Here is a 24,032-nt window from a genome sequence, read left to right as displayed (position 1 = left end):
CCGACTTGGTCTTACCAATAACAAAGAAGAAATGCCTATCTCTGGACATAAAGAATCTTGTGGGTGCATCCGCCATCCCAGTATGAGATAAGAAATGGAGGCTGATGCAGAAAAGAGACATTGAGCTTTGGTGTGCGTTTGAGGCGTGCACTTTCTGGCAAGGTGGCAGCTCCTTTAGAGGAGAGGGTGCTAATTTGGGTATATTATAAAAGGAGGCCAAGGAATATGAAATTATGAGTGTGTAAAGAGGACAGAAGCAAATACAGGGTGAGGCAGTGAAATCTATCATTATCATTCCGTGCTCTCACAGGTTGACTTTCTGCTTTTTAGGTATGTAGCAACGTCTCATTTATCTAATGTTGGAAAACAAGGTATTATATGTGAAGATTCTTATTTTAGCTATACTTCTTGTGGAAAAATTTACTTTGTTTCTTTTTAAACAATATAGTTTAACCTTTTTTTAATTATCTCAAGGTTATGATTACTAGCATTCATTACTGACAATAATGGAGTGAGACTTTGAGGTGATTGAAAAATGTAGGTTGTTTGCACCCTCTGCTATTTGAATTATTGAATCTGCTTCAGTCAGATTTAGTAGTCAGTCTCTCTTCTTTCAGTGGTGGAAAGCTGCACTTGTGCTACTGTTAGTGTCCCTGCTGCCTTCTTTGAAATTTGCAGCTTCTGATCTGTGGAGTGGGAACCCAGATCACTCTGCTTCCTGAAAGTGAATATAAAACAACTATTAATAAATGAACTTAGTTATGTCCTGCCAGCTCTTCTCTGAATATTAATGTATAAACTTTGTAAGCACTGTTCTGGCTGCCCAAAGATCTTTTTTATTTCTTGTTTCTTATCCTTGGTTTAGATCGTGAAAGCACTCTGTATAGGTGCATTTATGTTTTTGTAGTTCTTTCTGTGGAACAAAGAAAATAAAATATGGAAGTATGTACTAGTGTTGGTTCTTGTTTCAGAAAGCTTTGCCAATAATACTTGAAGATCTGCTTCCAGCTCTGTCTTGTATCATTCTTGGGCAGTGTCTTGGACCACCTCCATTCTTCCTGTTACCATTTCCAGTTTGTCTTTACTCAGTCCCAGCCAATACCACGAACCAGGTTGGCAATAGCAATGGCCTTGAAAGGTGGAAGCAGGATATACAGAAGGCAGAAATTTTAAATTGAGTGTATAAAATTGGCATACATATTAGATATTTATGCATCTTTTACCATACTGTATACCTGAATTAATTATAGGACTTATTTCTCCATGTCTGTAAAAGAGACAATCTTTAAACCAGAGAGTTGCCAGTTTAGTACAAATTGTTATAACCATGCTCTTCACTCACTTTATTCAACAAACATTTATTGAGTACTTCTGAAATGCCAGTACTGTGCTAGGTTACTTGGAAGTACAACAAAAGAGTAAAACATATCCACTGTCCTCAAGGAACTCACAATATAGTAGAAGAGACAGGAATGCCCCAAAATATGTGTGTGTTCATGTTATAACAAAGGGATCATGCCTGGAGCCACCTATTTCAGCACAAGCCTGTTTGAGGTTCTGCTGTTTCTGAAAATATCTCCCTGTAGGCTGTCAGCTTGACATACCCTAAAACTGTGGTGCCCAACCCCCAGTACCGGTCAACCCCTGGTGGTACCTGTTGATGGCAGCCTGTTAGGGACTGGGCTGCAGAGCTCCCCCGCCACCCAGGTGAAAAACGGTCTTCTATGAGACAATCCCTGGTGCCAAAAAGGTTGGGGACTGCTGCCCTAGAACATAAGGTTAAAAATGTGAGGTGCCATTGTTGTATAAACTGTATATACCTTTCCAAGAACTCTAGTGAACTAATTGAACAGTAAAAGATGGAAAGCATATGAAAAGCTGAAGGAAAATGTTCTATTATTTAAAACTCTGTATTTCCACATTATACAGGAATTACACTCCTTAAATATAGCCTTAAATGCTGGTTATGTACTGACAAGTGAGCAGTGAAATACCTAGAACTTGGGCCACTTCATTATACCTGGCTCATTTAAAGCAAGATGCAAATTCTTACTCATTTCTACATAGTGTCAAGATCAATGAACACTACCTGTGCCGGTTTTTAGAACCAATTTCACTAGCAGTACGAGCTAAAATTTTTTTCTTTTCATTTTTCAAGGAAGAGAGTTGCCCTAAATTAAGGTTTAAATGGGACAGGTTGCAGGAATTGAATTTTTTCAAACAGGGGACACTCTTTATTGCCTATCTTATTTTTACTTTCACACCCAGGAAGAAAAGCTACCTTAATACTTCATTAATGCCTAGTGATGGTTTTAGTTGGCTTTCTTCACAGGGAACTTGTTAGAGGATTTCACATAATGGATTCTGAATTTACAGATGTGAATAAATGTTTACATGGAGACGAAAACAGTAAGGAAAATCTAACACTTGGAACAATTTGTACTATTTGGGAATTAGGTTTTCTATACCTGTAATTTTAAATCACTCTTAAGGCTTATTTTAAGGGATTTAGGACATGGAAAGTTATCTTTAAAACACAGAACTAGTATTGCAAACTTAAGACTGTTGTGAAAGGCATTCTATTTTAGCCTTTTGGTGAAATGGTAAGTTCATGCTTCCCATCTGTTTCAGTTACATTGAATGTGGGTCAACACAAATGTTGAACTTTGTGGAGAAGAGAAACAGGTTGGTCAAATTTGTGACAGCTCTCAGTCTTCTGCTTCACATAGCACTTACTCTGAAGATACGTATTTGCTTACAGTCTTACATACTTCTCAAATTTAGAAAAGGATTTGGTTCAGGGATTCAAGACTACTACTAAACTCTTAGTAATGTGATTTCTGTATTTAGCCCGTGATTATGTAACTGAGAAAACATTATGGGATATTGACTTCAATGAGGCCTATTTTCTTTGTCATTCTTTCTCCTCTCAGGAGGTCATCGTTGGGTTTTTGCTATGGTAATATGACTAACAAGTGTTACTGTGCATCTTCCATGTGCTAATTTTAGCATAATACATGTGGTAATCTCATTCATTTTTAATAATCCTGTGAGTTAGGGAATAGTGTTCATGTTTCATTTTTCATATGCAGAAACTGAAGCCCAGAGAGGTTAGAGGTTAAATATCTTTCCCAAATCCCACTCTAAGTGATAAAGCAGGAATTTGGGCTCAGGTATTCTGAATCCAGAATGCAGCACACACTCTTAACCCCTCTGCTACAGAGATCTTATATTTAGAATAAGAAGGTGAATTAAGAAGCTATTTCTTAAGTGGAGAATTAGCAAAGAAAAAATATCTACAGATACTGATTAATGATATTTGGTATTAGTTTTTATTTTTAGCCAGAGACCCCCCATTTGAAGATGAAAGGAAGAATGATGTGGTATTGTGGCAGGCAGCAGGGGCCAAAGCAGGAATGGGCTGGTTTTCTGGGGGGGTACTGGGCATTTATTCAGGTAATAAACACTTGATGCTACTTAGTATTGGAGGTTTTGACTTCCTGGATGGAAGCACACAATAGTAAGTGGAAGGATTCCTGAATGCTCTTGATTTTACTTATAATCACTGCTACTAACCATCAGGAGAGACTGCACTTTTTCCTACAGGACAGGGGATATAAACTCATAACAGCTAATAATAACGTACACAGTGGTCTAAAGTCATTACCAGTTAAAAAACAAAAGGGCAGTATATCAGACTTAGCCCAGGTGAAAGTGTGTGTGTGTCTAATTTTTGTACTAAAGAATGTGATTTTTGGCCAGATGAGTTGGCTCACGTCTGTGATCCCAGCACTTTGGGAGCTAAGGCAGGAGGATCGCTTGAGGCCAAAAGTTCAGGACCAGCCTGGGCAGCATAGTGAGACCCCATTTCCACAAAAAAATTTTTTTTAAATTTCAGCTCATTGTGGGGGTACAAAATTTCAGGTTATATATATTTCCCATGACCCTCCATCCCCCTGAGTCTGAGCTTCAAGCGTGACCATTCCCTAGACAGTGCACATCACACTCATCATGTAGGTATGCACCCATCCCCTCTCCCTACCCCATCCCCCCCAGTCAGAACTTCAAGCATGTCCATTCCCCAGACGGTGCGCATCACACTCATCAGGTAGGTATACACCCATCCCTTCCCAGCCCCCACCTCTGTCCGATACCCAATTGGTGTTATTCCCAAATGTGCACTTAGGTGATGATCAGGGAAACCAGTTTGCTGGTGAGTACATGTGGTGCTTATTTTTCTATTCTTTGGATACTTCACTTGATAGAATGGGTTCCAACTCTCTCCAGGATAACCAAAGAGATGCCATATCACCGTTATTTCTTATAGCTGAGTAATATTCCATGGTATACATATACCACATTTTGCTAATCCATTCATGAATTGATGGGCATTTGGGTTGTTTCCACATCTTTGCAATTGTGAATTGTGCTGCTATAAACATTCGGCTGCAGGTGTCTTTTTTATAGAATGACTTTTGTTCTTCTGGGTAGATGCCCAATAATGGGATTGCTGGATCAAATGGTAGGTCTACTTGAATCTGTTTAAGGTATCTCCATATTGTTTTCCGCAGGGGTTGCACTAGTTTACAGTCCCACCAGCAGTATTCCTGTCTCTCCACACCCACACCATATGTATTGTTTTAGGACTTTTTGATAAAGGCCATTCTCACTGGGGTTAAGTGATATCTCATTGTGGTTTTGATTTTCATTTCCCTGATGATCAGAGATGTTGAACATTTTTTCATATGTTTGTTAGCCATTTTTATATCTTCTTTTGAAAAATTTCTATTCATGTCCTTTGCCCACTTTTTGATAGGGTTGTTCGATTTTTTCTTACTGATTTTCCTGAGTTCTAAATAGATTCTTGTTATCAGTCCTTTATCTGATGTGTAGTATGCGAAAATTTTTTCCCGTCCTGTAGGTTGTCTGTTTACTCTCATGACTGTTTCTTTGGCTGTGCAGAAGCTTTTTAATTTGATCAGGTCCCATTTATTTATTTTTGTTGTTGCTGTGATTGCCTTAGAGGTCTTCTTCATAAATTCTTTGCCTAGGCCAATGTCTGTAAGAGTCTTTCCTTCATTTTCTTCTAGAATTCTAATAGTTTCCCACCTAAGGTTTAAATCTGTTATCCACCATGATTTGATTTTTGTGAGAGGTGAAAGCTGTGGGTCCTGTTTTAGTCTTCTACATGTGGCTATCCAGTTTTCCCAGCACCATTTATTAAATAAGGAATCTTTTCCCCAGAGTATGTTTTTGTCTGCTTTGTCAAAGATTAGATGGCTATATGAGGATGGTTTTATATTTGGATTTTCTGTTCTGTTCCACTGGTCTGTGTCCCTGCCCTTGTGCCAATACCAAGCAGTTTTAATAATCACAGCCTTGTAGTATAGTTTGAAGTCTGGCAAATTAATACCTCCCATTTTGTTTTTGTTGCTTAAAATTGCTTTTGCTAACTGGGGTCTTCTCTGGTTCCATACAAAGTGTAAAATTATTTTTTCTGTATCTGTGAAAAATGATGTTGGTAATTTAATAGGGATTGCATTGAATCTGTAGATAACTTTGGGCAGTATGGACATTTTAACAATGTTGATTCTTCCAATCCACAAGCATGGTATGGTTTTTCACCTATTAACATGCTCTGCGATTTCCTTCCTCAGTGTTTCATAGTTCTCCCTATAGAGGTCCTTTACCTCATTAGTTAAATATATTGCTAGGTATTTTATTTTCTTTGTTGCTGTTTTGAAGGGTATTGAGTCCTTAATTTGGTTCTCCATTTGACTGTCATTGGCATATATGAATGCCTCTGATTTGTGTGTATTGATTTTGTATCCTGAGACTTTACTGAATTCATTGATCAATTCCAGGAGTCTCTTGGTTGAATCCTTGGAGTTTTCTAGATATAACATCATATCATTAGCAAAGAGTGAGAGTTTGATCTCTTCTGTCCCTATTTGGACACCCTTGATTCTGCTCTCTTGCCTGATAGCTCTCGCAAGGACTTTCAATACTATGTTGAAAAGTAATGGGGACAGTGGGCAGCCTTGTCTTGTTCCAGTTCTGAGTGGGAATGCTTTCAGTTTTTCCCCATGTAGTATGATGTTGGCTGTGGGTTTGTCATATATGGCTTGTATCATTTTTAGATAGGCCCCGTCTATGCCTATTTTGTCAAGTGTTCTTATCATAAAAGGGTGTTGAATTTTGTCAAATGCTTTTTCTGCATCTATTGAGAGGATCATATGATCTTTATTTTTGCTTCTATTTATGTGGTGAATTACATTTATAGATTTGCGTATATTAAACCATCCCTGCATCTCTGGGATGAAGCCCACTTTGTCGTGATGGATTATTTTTTTGATAAGCACTTGGATTCGATTTGCTAGGATTTTATTGAGAATTTTTGCATCTATATTCATAAGGGATATTGGTCTGTAGTTTTCTTTTTTTGTTGCATCCTTTCCTGGTTTTGGTATCAAAATTATGTTGGCTTGGTAAAATGTGTTGGGGAGAATTCCATCATTCTCGATGTTGGAGAATAGTTTATGTAGGATGGGCACCAGTTCTTCTTTTTAGGTATGGTAAAATTCAGGTGTGGACCCATCTGGTCCAGGGCTTTTCTTTTTGGGAAGGTTTTTTATTGCTGTTTCAATTTCAGATCTAGATATTGATCTATTCAGGAATTCTATTTCTTCCTGGTTGAGCCTGGGAAGGCTGTGTGTTTCTAAAAATTTGTCCATTTCCTCCACATTTTCCAATTTGTGTGCATAAAGATTTTTGTAGAATTCATAGATGATGTCATGTATCTCTGTGGCATTGGTCGTAATTTCTCCTTTCATGTTCGTGATGGAGGTTATTAGAGTTTTTTCTTTTCTGCTCTTGGTTAGTCTAGCCAAAGGTGTGTCTATTTTGTTTATTTTTTCAAAGAACCAACTTTTTGTTTTATTAATCTCCCTTATGGTTGGTTTGTTGTCCTTTTCATTTAGTTCTGATTTGATCTTAATAATTTCTCTCCTTCTGCTGGGTTTGGGGTCAGTTTGTTCTTCCTTCTCCAGCTCTTTAAGTCTATTCATTAGATTGTCTATTTGTAAGTTTTCTGTCTTTTTGATATAGGCATTTATGGAAATAAATTTTCCTTTCAGGACTGCTTTAGCTGTGTCCCACGGATTTTGATAAGTTGTGTCTCCTTTGTTGTTTAATTCAAAGAATCTTTTGATTTCTGTCTTGATTTCCTCATTTATAAAATAATCGTTCAGGAGAAGATTGTTTAGCTTCCATGACTTTGCATAGGAATGAGAATTTCTGTTAGGGTTCATTATTACTTTTATTCCGCTGTGATCTGAGAAGATGCATGGTATAATTTCTATTTTTTTGAATTTTTTAAGACATGCTTTATGTCCTAGGATATGGTCAATCTTGGAGAATGTCCCATGAGCTGATGAGAAGAAAGTATATTCAGTGGATTTGGGGTAGAATGTCCCGTAGATGTCAGTCAGGCCCATTTGTTTTAGTATTCTATTTAAGTCCATTATTTCTTTGTTTATTTTTTGTTTGGAGGATCTGTCCTGTACTGTCAGTGGCGTGTTAAAGTCTCCGGCTATTATAGTGTTGTTATCTATGGTTTGGTTCAGATCAAGTAGGGTTTGCTTTATGAATCTGGGTGCACCTAAGTTGGGTGCATATATATTAAGTATAGTTATGTCTTCTTGTTGAATTGTACCCTTCACCAGTATATAGTAACCATCTTTGTCTTTCATTACTTTTGTTGATTTAAAAACTAAGTTATCAGAGATTAAAACCACCCCGCCAGCTTTCTTTTGGCTTCCATTTGTTTGAAATATCGATTTCCACCCTTTTATTTTCAGTCTAAATGCATCCTTGCAGGTTAGATGAGTTTCCTGAAGACAGCAGATACTTGGCTTGTATTTTTTTGTCCATTGGGTCAGTCTATGTCTCTTGAGTGGGGAATTCAATCCATTCACATTTAATGAGAGAATTGATAAGTGAGACAGATTTCTGTTCCTCAAGTTGGGTTGAATTTCATTGTTCTGTTTTCTCTCTTGAGCCATTGTGATAACTGGGTTTTTATCTTTATCTCTTGAGTAGTTTTACATTCGTGGGTCTTTCTTGTGCTGGTCCATGTGTAACTCTGTTTTGAGTACTTCTTGGAGAGGTGGTCTTGGTGAATTCTCTGAGTTTTTGTTTATCTGAGAATGTCTTAATTTCACCTTCATATATAAAACTGAGCTTAGCTGGGTACAAGATTCTAGGCTTGGCATTATTCTGTTTCAGAAGAGTAAGAATGGGGTCCCAATCTCTTCTTGCTTGTAAGGTTTCAGTTGAGAAATCTGGCGTGATTCGGACGGACTTTCCTTTGTATGTTGCTTGTTTCTTTCTCCTTGCAGGTCGAAGAAGGGCCTCTTTAGTGGATATTTTGATCAGTCTGATGACTGCATGACGTAGTGTCTTCCTATTTGGTATGAATCTCCCAGGGGTTCTTTGAACTTCTTGAACCTGTATATCTAGAGTTTTGGCAAGGCCTGGGAAATTTTCCTCAATTATATCTTCAAATAGCTTATCCAACCCTTGCTTATTGTCTTCTTCACCCTCCCGAATGCCCATAACTCTCACGTTAGGCTTCTTCACATAATCCCACATATCTTGTAGACTCTGGTCTTTTCTCTTATTTCTTTGCTCTATCTCTGTGACTGACTTATTTAATTGGAAAGTGTTATCTTCGATCTCTGAGATTCTTTCCTCTGTTTGATCTACCCTGTTCTTGAGACTTTCCACTGTGTTTTGTAGCTCCCTGAATAAATTCTTCATTTCCAGGAGTTCAGTTTGATTTTTCTTCAATATTTCGATTTCTTTAGTGAATTTTTCTTCCAAGTCCTGGATCTTTTTTGTGGTTTCTTTGTATTGGTTATCCATTTTTTTCTTGCATAATATTCAGCTTATTTATGATCCATGTTTGAAATTCTTCCTGTGACATGTTGCTATTTTGAATTTGGTTTGTGGTTTTTTCCACACAAAAATTTTTAAAAATTAGGTGTGGTGGCAGATGCTTATAGTCTTAGCTACTCAGGATCACTTGAGCCCAGGAGTCAGAGGTTACAGTGGGCTATGATCACACCACTGCACTCCAGCCTTGGTGACAGAGTAAGACTCTGCCTTCTAAAAAAAAAAAAAAAAAAAAAAGCATGTGATTTTTGCTATTTTTTATGCTTTGGCTGAAGTATAAAGGTTAGGCTTTATAAACTGGGTATGTGTAGTTGTGTGAGTGTGTGAGGTTAGCCTTAATTGCTCTACATAGTGTATGTCTAAGCAGGGCTATAAATATGCAAGTGGATTTTTGATAATTTATAAATATGACCTAACAATTTATAAATCCAATCTTTATTTACACTTAATTTTAATTTATTGTTTCCCTCCTCCCTGAGAGAATTGATTTTAGTCACATGACTTATTTTCCTATGTTCTCTCCTGATATTTTTAATATACCCCAAAGAGTTAATAGGGGTAGAATAGAGGTGAAAATGTTGGGTTTTCCTAAGTACCCAAAAACATAGTGGCTTAAGGCAACGATTTATTATTTTGTATAATTTTGTAGGTCAGCTGGTCTCACATGTTACTGCCCAAGTGATGTAGGCTGGGGTCACACATGTGGCTGTATTCAGCTGGGCCCTCATTTAGGACTGGAATCCCCTTGATAGCATCACTCCTGTCTGGTGCTTCAGCTGGGGTTCCCAGAATAGCTAGGTGCTGGCTGGGCCTGTCTCTCCATATAGATCACTTGTCATTTGGTAGTCTGGCCCAAGCTTCTTTACGTGGTGGCTAGATCCCAAAAGAGTGAAAATGGAAGCTGCCAGGTCTCTGAAGGCCTAGGCCCTCAACTGGTACACAGTCTTTCTGCAGTGTTCTCTTGGTCAAAGCAAGTAACAAAGCCAGCCCAGATTCAGGGGAGGAAAAACAGACTCCACCTCTTGATGGGAGGAATTGTTGGTGTCTATCTTTGTAGACAGTCAACAAAAAACTTAATTAAATTCAAATCTTCCCTCTGCTTACACTCACCAAACCATCTGAGTTTTGCTGAAACCAACAATTACCAAAGAAGAATTTTGTAAAAACGTCCTTGTAATGCCTACTCAGGATCAAGGACAGGGAGATTGAGTGCATAGGTATAATTTTATACTAGTTATTTAATAAATTCCACTTCCTTTGCCTTAAATTTCCTGTTACTAGTCCTCTACATGAAATATTCATATCAAAAATTTTCTTTGTGGTCCTTACGTTCACAAGGCCTGTTATATTCCACGTATATACTAAGAACCTGATTTGACCATTGAATTAGAAACACAAAAAGTGAAAATTTTGTTTACTTTTACTGAAACTCTCACTTTCAGTTGCTGTGAGCAAAGACTGGGATTTCTTCCCAGTGACCTCAGAAGTACTAGTGTGAAGTTGTCACTCAGAGGGAGGTTCAAGGGCACACTGCAGTTAATGAGCTTGGAGCCTCACTCGTGGCTTGTAGGACCCCCAGTAAGGTAGTCAGTGTTGGGGCCACCTGTTGTCATGATCTTCAGCAGTCACATACATTGATGTTCCTCAGACAGCAGCCAGATTCTTGAACAGAGGACTTTACACTAATACTTCACTTTTTTTCTGTGGGAACAACTTTATTGTCATAGGTTTCTCCTCACAAAATATTTATCAGGTAAGTAGGGTGCGGTGTGTGTGTGAAGAATGAACGTAAATGAATCTCCATAGCAAGCCCCATGTAGCCAATGGAGCAGAGTGAAACCAGGATTCCAAGTAGGAAAATTCCTTAAAGGTCTACTTTCCAGAACTCCAGTCTGGCAGTTTATGCCAGCTGTTAGTGTGAAAACTATTTACAAATATACCGTTTATTGTCTTTTTTATAGTCACCATTTTTTGAGTTATGTTACTGCCTTGAATCTATTTGTCCTTTGAGGTAGGTTCTGTTCTACATAACAGAAACATTAAAATGAATGACCATAATATAACTGGACATTGTTACCCTGTTTGAAGCATTTGTAGGAGGAGCTGAGGGCATAAAGTAGTGCAGGCATACTCTGGGAGTCTGGGAGGAGTCTGGGAATGCTAGTGAGGTTTTCATGAATAGTTGGAATATACTCTGCAAACTTGCCTTTATTCCTTAATATCTGAAATGGGGGAATCTTTGTAAAAATCCAGTTTGCAAAGTATAGTATGCTGCTTGTCTCAAATAAGAAAGGAAGATAATATGACATGGAAGCCCTGTCTTGGGTACCCTCTCCTCTCTCAAACATAAAGGAGTGAAGGGGACCGTTCTAAGGAGCCAAGATTCTGAAAGGAAAATAAGAACTATATACAAGAAGATATTATACAAGGCAGAATGTAGTTAAGTACTAGTGGAAAGGAGGGAGAAGTTATCTGTAAAGTGTGAGGAGGGACCAAAAATTGACTTGGAGATGGGCCTTGAAAGAAGGATTAGACTTAAACAGGAGGAGATAGGAAGAAAGGATAAGAGAAAGGAATTTTGAAGGAGTTCCTGTGTGGGGAATGACAGGGGCAACAAGGAGAGGACCAGAACAAGTTCAGTTGGTCCATTTTGGTTGAAGATTGGAAGAAGAAAAGCAAGAGTGATGCCTAGCTTGAAGCCATTTAGAGTAGAGCTTTAATGCCTTGCCAAGGAATTTGTAGAATCAAAGGTGGTTGAGTAATTACAAAAATGATTTTGGCTGTATTATCCAGGAGGGCATGGAGAACCTGGAAGCCCAGATATCAGTTCTTTCTGTGGTTCAACAGAAGGTGATGAGCACTGAAGTAAGTTTGGGGCTGTGGAAATGTAAGGCATGTTGTACTTGTTCCACCAGGATGTGGTGACTAATCGCAAATGTGAAAACTTGTCCAGCCTCTCCTTTTAACCTGCCCTTACTTAGAATTTACAGAGGTAAATAGTGAAATAATATAGCAGTTGAACCCTTCGGTTCCTTTAATGTGAATCTCTATCCTAGCTGAGTGGGTGAATTGTTTGCAGACCTGAATTGATGAATGTGTTCTTCTGAGGCCTATTCAAAAGTTAATGAGATTTTGAAACTTTAAAAGCACACAAACATGGATTGCAAAGAAATTGGACTGTTTGTCTTAACTGAATTTTGGAGCTGCTAGAACGTTCTGTTGCATTGATGATTAAAAACAAAAGCAAAAAAACCACAGCCCTAACTTTTATGCTAAATGTTTGGATATATGTTTATAAAGCATGAGGGAGGATTTTCCTTATTCTAAATGAATGAGCAACACCATTAGAAGTTTGTGGGTTAACCAGACTTTAGTCCTGAAGACTGTTTTGTAGAAAGTGAACGCCTGTTAAGAGACCCCTTTGTGCTAGAATTGTAGTGCATCTGTAGCTAGCTGCATCTGGAGGTGCTGAGGAAGCGATTGCTGATACAGCTAGATTTCCATGTCGCCTTTTATCACTGCATCCTGAGATGCAGTTGAACAAATAATTGAAAAAGTTGTGTGGTTTAGGTCTATGTTAGAACTAGCAAAAATCTTTGAAATCTGCTCTCCTAGCACTGCTGTTAATCAGTAATCAACGGGAACCGGTTTTACTGAGTTCCACACCAAACTTGATACCATCACAATTACATTTTAGATGCACTTGAATTGCCTTTGTTTCAGTTAATAGTGTTATCTACTCCCTGGGAGATGATGAAACAAAACAGGTGGCTGGGGATAATTAGAATTTGAATTTAACTCTCACTTTCTGCTTCCTTCATGAAAATGAACTGGAAAGGAGTGGTTAATCACAGAGAATAAACTTCAGTCAACTGGCTCAACACAAGGTGTTGCCCTTTGAATACACTGTTGCTCTAGTAGACTGCTTTTGAATATGTTTCCAGCTGTTACTAGGGGAGCAGTATCAAGTTTGAGTGGGAGTGTCCCAGCCTGAATCATTGGCCCTATCTTTTGTATTGGTTTTATTTCTTGGATGAATGGTTTGAGTTGTTAAATGAATTGGAGAGTGAAGCAACACTCTATTATCCTCTTGTCTTACCTCAATGCTGCGTTGTCTGTAGGCATATAGCAGAGCAAGCCTGGGCATGTTTTTAAATGGCCTTACAGAGTAGAAAGCAACCTCTCAGCACACAAATGAGATCGAATTGTGTGTTCTTAACACCCTCGCAAAAATCTTGTATTTGGAATCTTTTAACTTGAGAATTGCCCAGAGTGTGGTTATCCCCACCCTGGAAGCAGCACTTCTTCATGTCTGTTGTATTAATATCCTTGTTATGTGCCTGACCATTCCAGACTTAGTAGTGTTGCTATAGTACTAGGTTTCATTAGTTTTCTAGTCATATTCTACTAATAGTTAGATGATATGTTTTTCCTTTACTTAATTTATCCAGATTTGATTATCCATAGTTCAAAGGGATTTTTAATTTTGAAAAATAATTAGTAGGGAACTGATTAGGTGGAAATATGTGAGCAGCAGACAGGACATGTCCAGGATTGCTGAGTATTTGGATTCAGAGAAATAGTTATTACTCTCTTATGTACCGTTTGGCATTTTTAGGAGTTCCTGTCTTACGAGGTATCATAAAATTTGTATTTGGATAAGATAAGAACTGGAAAGTTACCAAATACTTGTGGTTTAGGATATTCAAAAATCCTTCAGGAATTTTGAAAGGTAAAAATGAAAGTTAAGGAATTGTACATATATATCTTTTTTTTTTTTTTGAGTCAGAGTGTCGCTTTGTTGCCCTGGCTAGAGTGAGTGCCGTGGCGTCAGCCTAGCTCACAGCAACCTCAAACTCCTGGGCTTTAAGCGATCCTACTGCCTCAGCCTCCCGAGTAGCTGGGACTACAGGCATGCGCTACCATACCCGGCTGATTTTTTATATATATATTTTAGTTGGCCAGATAATTTGTTTCTATTTTTAGTAGAGACGGGGTCTCGCTCTTGCTCAGGCTGGTCTCGAACTCCTGACCTCGAGCGATCCACCCTCCTCAGCCTCCCAGAGTGCTAGGATTACAGGCGTGAGCCACCACGCCCGGCTGTACATATCTTAATGGTTTGCTTTTGTTGTGTTTTTTTCTCATTGTTTTGGTTATTAGGCATGTATAGGCAGCCACATGGCTTGGCATCCCAACTAAAACAGGAATATTTAAAATTTTCAGCATACCCAGTTCTTACTTATTAAGTCCTTCCCCAGACTAGTTAATTTTAACTTCTTGGACCTTCTCAAGCTTATGATTAGCAAGCCTAAAAGGGTAACTAATATATTAGAGGCATGCAAAAGATTTAGTGGTAGAAGGACAGAATTTCTGATAGAATTTTGCTTTATCCTTGGGCTTGCAGGAATCGTGGAAAGCACTTCAGTGAAGATATGGACCAGTGTGTATAAGCATGGAATCTCCTTGCTAACCATCACCACCTTGTTCTCCTTGATAAGTGAGCGAAAGAGTGGGTCGGGGAGAAGGAAAAGAGGTCAACATGAAGCTAAAGCAGCGAGTTGTGCTGTTAGCAATTCTCCTTGTCATCTTTATCTTCACCAAAGTTTTCCTGATTGACAACTTAGATACATCAGCTGCTAACCGGGAGGACCAGAGGGCTTTTCACCGAATGATGACTGGCTTACGGGTGGAGCTGGCGCCCAAGCTGGACCACACCTTGCAGTCTCCCTGGGAGATTGCAGCCCAATGGGTGGTTCCCCGGGAAGTGTACCCTGAAGAGACACCAGAGCTGGGGGCAATCATGCATGCCATGGCCACCAAGAAAATCATTAAAGCTGATGTAGGTTATAAAGGGACACAGCTGAAAGCCTTACTGATTCTTGAAGGAGGACAGAAAGTTGTCTTCAAACCTAAGCGGTAAGTCTTCTTCTCGGAAGTTGTATGTGCTAGTTAGTTGATTCATGTAACTTGGGATTTATGTGAGTGTTCATCTCCTTCTCATGGTAGTCTCTTCAGTAAAATGAGAGGAGTAGACTAGAAGATCTCTGAAGTCTTTTCTAGCACTAAAGTTACTGTGATTGTTTGAGCAGGGGAAATTTATAGGAACATGTTTTAGTTCAGTATAAGATTGAACCTATTATTATTATTTTTTTTTTTTTTTTTTTTGAGACAAAGTCTTGCTCTGTTGCCCCACCTACAGTGCAGTGGTGTCATCTTAGCTCACAGCAACCTCAAACTCCTGGGCTCAACTGATCCTTCTGTTCAGCCTCCTAAGTAGCTGGGAGTACAAATGCGCACCACTGTGCCCAGCTAATTTTTCCATTTGTAGTAGTGACACAGTCTTGCTCTGGCTAGTCTCAAACTGCTGAGCTCAAGCAATCCTCTGCACCAGAGTGCTAAGATTACAGGTGTGAGCCACCATGCCTGGCCTCTACGTATCTTTTTGTGGCTTGATAGTTCATTTCTTTTAATCCCTGAATAATGTTCCATTGTCTGGATGTACCATGGTTTGTTTATGCACTCACTTACTGAAGCACATCTTGGTTGCTTCTAAGTTTTGGCACTTGTGAATAAAGCTGCTATAAACACCCATGTGCGGGTTTTTGTATATACATAAATTTTCAATTATTTTCAATTGATATCAGAAGAATAATTGCTGGATTGTATAGTAAGAGTATGTTTAGTTTTGTAAGAAATTGCCAAATTGTCTTCCAAATTGACTTTACCATTTTGCATTCCCACCAGCAGTGAGTGAGAGTTCCTGTTGCTTCATCTATCATTTTAGTAGGTCTTATGGTTTCTTTCATCTGCTTTAAGCAAAGAGCTGGGCCATTTCTTACTTACCTTAGTAACTAAATGATATGTATATTGATAGTGATCCCTTTGGACTTCCTGCAGAAATAATTTGTATGGCAATTCTATGGTATAGTTAATTTTTAAAAAAATTTTTCTTTGAGTATATGGATTTTAAGGAGGTTAACATGATGGTGATTTATATTCTTTTGCCAGGAGTTAGTTACCAGTGAATATTCTCAAAATTTATAATGTCTAAAATTTTTTGTGTACTAAACATTTTTTTCATTTCTCATTGGAGCTTTTGAGAGAATTATAACATACCTTTGGATTTCTTTCTGGAGTGTGAGAAGAAATATGGGGAAAAGATGTACAAAGTTCAGCTCCCTTTATTGCCCAACTATCAGTAGATAAAAGGCAGCCAGAGAATGAGTGGATCCCAGAAATGGAAAGGATCTGTGTTTGTCTGGAACTGGGAAGTATTGATGATGATGTATGCATGATGTGGAAATTAGGAAAGTTAAAATATACGGTAGATTTTTGGAGAATAGAAAAGTCTGATTAGCTGGTAATATGGAAAAAGTGTGGTTATGTGGGCCTTGAGATCTAATTTCCATTGAATGCACAGCATTTGCCAGACATTATACTAAATACTTTTGTATCTGTTAATGCCTTTAACCCTTATAATCAAGGTTAACCTTTGTGGGCAGTTAACTGTCAAGTAACTAACTTGACAAGGTCACCTCACATTAATCAATGGGGCTGGCATTTGAACCCAGATCAGTCAGAGTTGTAAGCAGCTTGTGTTCTGTCACATGCATGTAATTCTCTAAGTTTGTTTGCCTTCCTCCAGTGTGATGGTGTGGAGTATTCATCATCAAAAATTACTAATTTAAGCTGGGTGTCGTGGTGCGTGCCTGTGGTCCCAGCTAAATGAGAGACTGAGGCAGGAGGATCGCTTGATCCCAGGAGTTTGAGGCAACAGTGAGCTATGATTGCACCACTGCACTCCAGCCTGGCTGACAGAGGGAAACCCTGTCTCTTAAAAAAAAAAAAAAAAAAATCACTAATTTAGTTTTGAAGTATGATCCTTGACTTCATAGTTTGTAGTGTGAGAAATTATAGTAGAAGCAGAGTGATGGAGAAAGGCAAACTAAAAACAAAAATTAAATTTGTATAGAAAGAGAAGAGTTACACACATTCAGTGTTTAAACAAGAGGAGATCCTCTCCACACCCACCAGTTGTGCACTGGAAAATCGAGGGGGAGATGGGACAGCAGAAAATGTTAGAAGACAGATACTCCTGATAGTGCACAGTGTTGGACCAAGTGCTTTGCAGATAGGCCTGGAGTGTTCAAACAAGGTATAAGTAGAGGGGAAGAAGCCACACTGATGGGTGGGGGAGGTAGCAACAGATAATGCAGAAACCTTAGTCACTGCTTGCTACATCTCATCTTGGTTACTACCACTGCTACCTTCCTATTACCTTCCTCTTCCAGACCATCCTGAAAACCACTTCAGTTCTTCCCTCAGAAGACCCACATTATCACTGTGCTCCCCAGCTTTAAGATATCCAGGGGCTTCCTTTTGCCCACCAGACAACCCAGCCTTCACAGCCTAATGGTCAAGCCCCTCACAGTCTGGTCCTCCACTTTCTACCCAGCCTTATCCTCCCTTTGCTCTTCGTTCCTGTCAAACTCACCAGCCATCTCCTCAACTGTCCATGTACACTGCCAGCTCCAGGGCACTCTCTTCCCCCACGCAGCGAGGATTTTTGGTCCCTGCCATAGGTGTCAACTCTCTCAGTCACTGCACACACTGACTTATGCTGCTTTACACTGGGCACTGTCGCAGGCTGGGGAGAGTGAGTGCAGGTTGAAGTGCTTGTAGAAATTGACTCTAGTCCCTTAACACCCAGCAAAATGCTATTTTGACCCCCAAGGCCTCAGGGGCTATTTAGTCCTGATGTAAGTGCAAATTAATGTCCTTGGTCAGCCTCTGATGTCCTTCACCAAAAGGACAGGAGTGATTTATTGGCAGTTACTGTATGAATTTTGCTGCTCTGTCAGTGACTTAAGATGGATCACTCTCTGCTGAGAGGAGGATCTAAGTCCTTACTGCTAAGTCAAGACATGCACCTTTCTTTAATAGCCATTTGTGGTTTCAGCATTTCTGGAGCCTGGTTATCCGTGTTCTACTCTTAGAAGATATGTACAGTATAGGTAGATGACATATATAGGAATACAGTGACACTTTCATTTATACATTTTGCCTTACATTATAAAAGTGATTTTTTTCAACGTAGCTTTATCCGTTCTGGAAGTAAATTGATTTTCACAAGTAAAAAAAACTACAGTTATGGTAGAAAAGGAACAAGAAGCCAGGGGCCTATGATCAGGTGGAAGTGAGTGAGTGATCTTAGGAAGTGCTGAAAGGGACCCTGGAGATCAGCTAGTCCAGCTATTCATTTTACAGGTTAGGAAAATGAGATCCAGAATTCTGACTTTCCGTGTTTCGCATAGCCAAAACATGACCTAGGGATTCAGACCTTCTGATTCCAGTGCAGCCCTTTTGATTATTATTCCCTTCCCTTTTCCTTCCCTCTCTTCTTCTCCAGCCCATCCCCAAAGTTCCTGGATTCCCTCTAGAGTTTTACATTTAAAGCCAAGTAGGCTTTAGATGTATCGGAAAGCTCCCTGATGTTTCACTGAAAGGGATATAGTGCATATCACCATCTGTCTTCCTGTGGTCCCCTGAAGTACTAAAAAGTATTCAAGGACTTTGCCCTGGCTTTATGGACAGCCTACACCTGTAGTAGAGAGAAAAGTGTTTGAGTTGTGTCAGCTTGTGCCTCAGTAGTATTTAAAAATTGACTTTTAATTTAGAAGTAGCCAATATAAACCTAGGTAGCCTAAATAATCCTTTGCTCTAGGAACAAAGGATTGGGTATATTGACCATGCTAAGGAGAAACTGGTGTCTAACCAGGTGGTGATGCATGGCTGTCTTCTAACATACATGCTTCATCACTTTGCCTTGAAGATATGTTTTGTGGAGATGATTTAACTTTATATTCTATGATCACTTAAGTTGGAGGTCACTGCCTTTTATACTACTGTTTTCTACTTCTCCATAGCTGTTTCAGTATTGGGGATCCAACTGTCCTTAGTAGAACTGCTCTTCTTTGCTTCAGTCTCAATTTATTTCTATTTCACAGTTCCCTCGTAAAACCTAATAGGTTTCCTTTTGATTCAGGAAATGCAGGTGACCAGTAGACATCATAGGTAAATTAAGTATTTTTTCTCCCCTATTAACAGGTTTAAATTGTATAATATCTTTTTAAATGGAAATATGCCAGTTTTCATTATCCTTTATTTTGTCGTGCATATGATATAAAATCATCAGAATGCAGTTTGAGGTGAAAGGAACCTTAGAAATTACCTCCTAGTCCAGCCCCTAATATTGTAGGTAAAGAATCTGAGACCCAGAGAAGAGGAGGGTTTTGCTTAAGGTCACCCGGTCACGTAATGACAGAGCCACACCTGCCTCTCACTACCAGTCCAGGATTTCTTCTACTACGTTACCATAAACTTAAAAAGAAAGAATCAAATGATTCAAACAACTTTTTTCAAAAACACCTTTGCCTTCTCATTAACAAAAACTGAGGCATTTCAGATTGATTTTCCCCAAGAAATGTAAACTTTCTCTTATAAGCCATACCATAGCCATTCTAGTAAACAAAAGTTTTAACTACATGTTTTCTTTCATTTCTTCAGTTTAATAAACATTTTAGTAGACATTTATTAAGCTCCAACTATTTACTTAATAACACTGTGCTGGTGATAAGAAAGACAGTCCTTGCCTTCCAGAAAACTACCTTATACTTGTACTTAAACTACATTGAAAGCCCTTTAAGGGGTAAAAATAACATCTTCCGTGTTTCATTCTTAGAATGATTTCTGGGGCAGATACAGAATTCTAGTTTCCTTACCCACGTCATCTTCACCCCATCTAGCTAACCCACAGTTCTCAGGATCGACAGAGGTGTCTATAGAGCAGAATGGGCTTGCTGAGTTCGTGTTCTGCTTCTTGTGCTGTCCGTCTCGATACTGATGTAATTCTTGTCTACATCTGTGCTTCCCGTTCACTTTGCAGATACAGCCGAGACTATGTGGTGGAAGGGGAACCGTATGCCGGTTATGATAGACACAATGCAGAGGTAGCAGCCTTTCATTTGGACAGGTATGTGTAATCCCAACAGGTTATGTTAATTTTGTTTCCTTCTAAAAATTTCTCTCGAAGAGGACTTGTGGGCTCTTTCTGAAAGATGCAGTACTAATAACTGACTTGTAACCTATTGTAGCTGATTAATGAGTTCCATTAAATTTGTGTGAGTCCCTCATAAGTTGGATGGCACCAGGAATACCAAAGTAAATATTTTAACTCTAGGATTTTTTAAGTCATTTTATTCCTGGCATGCTCTCATTATCATGAATGAATATATTCTTGGTAAATAAAGTTTGAACTCAAATCCCTAAATCGAATTGGCCATTAATTGGGCTTGGCAGTTCTGTTGTTTTGTTTTGTTTGTAATACTGACTGATCCCCATATGCTGGCAGCATATAGCATGAATTATATAATGAGTTTATTGTCCTTTATGCAAAATATGCACAGCTTCAAAACCAGAATAATTCCAAAATAAAAATAGTTATGAATGCTAAGTTTCTAAGTTACGTAGGAAAGTTAATATTTTTTTTCAACAGGTTGCTAGTCAGGAATCTTGTAGTTGAACTTAGCTGGTATCCCAAGTGCTCTTCTGACCAGCTCTTTTGTCAGGGCGTATTAACAGTTTCAGAGAAATTATTCCCAATATTTGTTTAAAAGATGAATCTGTAAGGAAACCAGAAAAAAATATATAGATGAATTTGGATTTTGTAAGCATAAAAGCAATAATTTAAAAAATCACAAAGAAAAAGTTCAGTAGACTTAACTAAATAAAAAAGAATTAACTTATATGTCAAGAAACAGCATAAAAATTTAAAAGCAAACTTGGAGAAAATACCTGAATCTAATGTAATCTAAGTATTAATGCCCTTAATATAAGTGTTTATACAAATCTATATGTATGCTAAAACTCTGATAGAAAATGGGTTGAGAACACAAGCAGTTGACTGAATAGGAATTCTTGATTGCTAACAAATATTGGGAGGGAGTTCATTCTCACCAGAAATTATTTAGAATTCAGATGAAACAATGGTATAATTTTTACCTGATGAAAATGGCAAAGATTAAGAAAAAGATAATACTTTATCGGCAGAAAGACAGTGAGATTCATATGCTACTTATGGCATTGTTCATTGGTTCAGTCTTTCTGTTAAGAAATCTGGCATTATGTCTCAGAAACTTTAATTAATGTTCATACCCTTTGAACAAATAACTACCTTTTTAGGCACATACCTAAGATATTTCTAGAAAGTACCCTAGTGCAGTGGTCCCCAACTTTTTTGACACTAGGGATCGGTTTTGTGGAAGGTGGACCGGGTGGTGGGGGGCATCGCTGCCTCAGCTCCACCTCAGATCATCAGGTGTTGGAATCTCACGGGGAGCTGCAGCCTGGGGTCCCTTGCATGTGCAGTTGCAATGGGGTTCACGCCAGCAGGGCTCCGTGATGATGTGAGTGATGGGCAGCAGCTGTGAGTGCAGGTGGGGCTTCGCTAGCCCACTCACCCGCCACTGGTTCCTGGCAGGCCTTGGACAGTACAGGTCCATGGCCTCTGGGTTTGGGGACCACAGCCCTAAGGAAATAATCAAAAATTCAAAGATGCATATACAACTATGTTAGCTATAGCATTTTCAGTAATGAATAACTGGTCTACAACCTAAACATCTATTCATACGGAAAAGGTTAAATCAATGTTTACTATACCATGAATTTTCATTGCCTCTTTTAAGACCTAGTGGCAGAGTTGGATAAGTCTTACGCTTCACTTAATGGTGCACAAGCATCAGGCTTTCCAAGACCTTGTTTGTTTGCCTGGTTTCTCCATCCCCAACCCTTTTCTATTTCCTATTTGTTGGATACCAGCAGGGCATTAAGACCCTCATTTCCATACCAATATTTTGTATTACCCAACATACTAATTTTTGTTAATATATCTGTAAAGGGTATCTCATTGTTAGTTTGTTCTATATTTACTGGCAAAGTTTCTCTTTTCACAGCAGGACACTGTTGTTAGTTATTTTTTAACTTAAGAGTGAAGTATTCTTTGTATAGAAATTGTTACTTTTGATGTTAATTAAATATAATGTTTCAGTTTATGACTTGTGCTTTGGAGGTCTTATATTTAAAAATCCTTCCTTACCTCGAAATCTGAAAGATATTCTCTGACCAATCCCCTGACCTCTTTTGTTAAGTTGCTGCCCTAGCCAGGCCCAAGTGCCGCTGTGATATTGCCACTCAGTGCTAACCTAGCTGCTTAATGGGGAGAAAAAATACTTCCTAACCTTCTTTTCATTCATGGCTCCTGATACTTTTCTGCTTTGGGTTGCTGTTTCTCCATTATATTCAGATTTAACGACCTTCCCTTGCCTCAGGGGGTTCTCTTGATTTTTGTGTTATTTTGGCAAATCGGTTGATCTTGCTTTTGTGGCTTTTTCTAAGATTGGGTTTAGGACAGAATCAGCAGCTCTAAACACTGAATTATTTATTACATAACCATTTTTGAAGGCTTTCAAATGATATGGGGAAAAGTTCGGCACACAATGATGAGTAAAAAGCATACAGAAGCGCATACAGTATACTCTCAATTGTATGTTTTTACATAAGTGTGTGTGTTTATATATACATGTAAAAGAAAACATGCTTGTATGCCAAAATGTCTGTATCTGTAGTTACTTCTGGGTTGTGGAGTTATGGGTGATCTTTATTTTCTTCATTATAAATTTTCTGTGTTCCAAATTCTGCCCCTCCACCTTTGCTTTAGTAAGTGTGTATTTTTTAGCCAGGAAATGTCATTTTTTTAAAAATGATTGTTTTTACCTATAATGTAGTACTTTTTTTTTTTTTTTTTTTGAGACAGAGTCTCACTCTGTTGCCCAGGCTAGAGTGCCGTGGCGTCAGCCTAGCTCACAGCAACCTCAAACTCCTGGGCTTAAGCGATCCTCCTGCTTCAGCCTCCTGAGTAGCTGGGACTACAGGCATGCGCCACCATGCCCGGCTAATTTTTCTATATATATTTTTAGCTGTCCATATAATTTCCTTTTTTTTTCTTTTATTTCAGCTCTTCATAGGGGCACAAAACCTCAGGTTACATACATTGTCCGTGTCCCGCCCATCCCCCTGAGTCAGAGCCCCAGGTGCATCCACTCTCAAGACAGTGCGCCTGGCATACACCATGCAGTCATACCTCCATCCCCTCCCGCCCCCACCTCCCCGAGTTAGCACCTTCAAGCATGACCATTCCCCAGACGGTGCACAACGCACTCATCATGTAGGCATACATCCATCCCCTCCCCCCACCCCCCGTCTCAGTCCGATATCCAATTGGTATCCTTCCCTGATGTGCATTTAGGTGATGATCAGGGAAACCAATTTTCTGGTGAGTACATGTGACGCTTGTTTTTCCATTCTTTGGATACTTCACTTAATATAATGGGTTCCAACTCTCTCCAGGAGAACCAAAGAGATGTCGTATCACCGTTATTTCTTATAGCTGAGTAATACTCCATGGTATACATATACCACAGTTTACTAATCCATTCGTGGATTGATGGGCACTTGGGTTGTTTCCACATCTTTGTGATTGTGAATTGTGCCACTATAAACATTCGGGTATAGGTGTCTTTGTTATAGAATGACTTTTGTTCTTCTGGGTAGATGCCCAATAATGGGATTGCTGGATCGAATGGTAGGTCTACTTGAATCTGTTTAAGGTATCTCCATGATGCTTTCCACAGGGGTTGCACTAGTTTGCATTCCCACCAGCAGTGTATGAGTGTTCCTGTCTCTCCACATCCACGCCAACATGTGTTGTTTTGGGACTTTTTGATAAAGGCCATTCTCACCGGAGTTAAGTGATATCTCATTGTGGTTTTGATTTGCATTTCCCTGATGATTAGGGATGTTGAGCATTTTTTCATGTTTGTTAGCCATTCTTATATCTTCTTTTGAAAAATTTCTATTAATGTCATTTGCCCACTTTTTGATAGGATTGCTTGATTTTTTCTTGCTAATTTTCCTGAGTTCTAAATAGATTCTTGTTATCAGTCTTTGATGTGTAGTATGCG

At 38.9% G+C, this 24,032-nt stretch overlaps 1 protein-coding gene across 2 annotated transcripts in view; it reads left to right on the top strand.

Moving 5' to 3' along the window:
• Positions 1-24,032, top strand: part of FAM20B (FAM20B glycosaminoglycan xylosylkinase) — a 49,251-nt gene that overhangs the window by 3,129 nt on the left and 22,090 nt on the right. The window contains exons 1-3 of one of the 2 annotated variants that reach the window (XM_045547273.1): positions 11,067-11,820; positions 14,360-14,871; positions 19,901-19,987. In XM_045547273.1, the coding sequence (XP_045403229.1) occupies positions 14,495-14,871; positions 19,901-19,987 (464 nt within the window). In that variant the 5' untranslated portion in view covers positions 11,067-11,820; positions 14,360-14,494. Of the gene's footprint in view, positions 1-11,066; positions 11,821-14,359; positions 14,872-19,900; positions 19,988-24,032 lie in introns of those variants that run through there. The other variant, XM_045547272.1, reaches the window with a different exon arrangement.

The sequence above is a fragment of the Lemur catta genome, chromosome 3 (genome assembly GCF_020740605.2).
Source record: "Lemur catta isolate mLemCat1 chromosome 3, mLemCat1.pri, whole genome shotgun sequence".
NCBI lineage: Eukaryota > Metazoa > Chordata > Mammalia > Primates > Lemuridae > Lemur > Lemur catta.
This window is presented reverse-complemented; position numbering and strand designations above follow the sequence as displayed.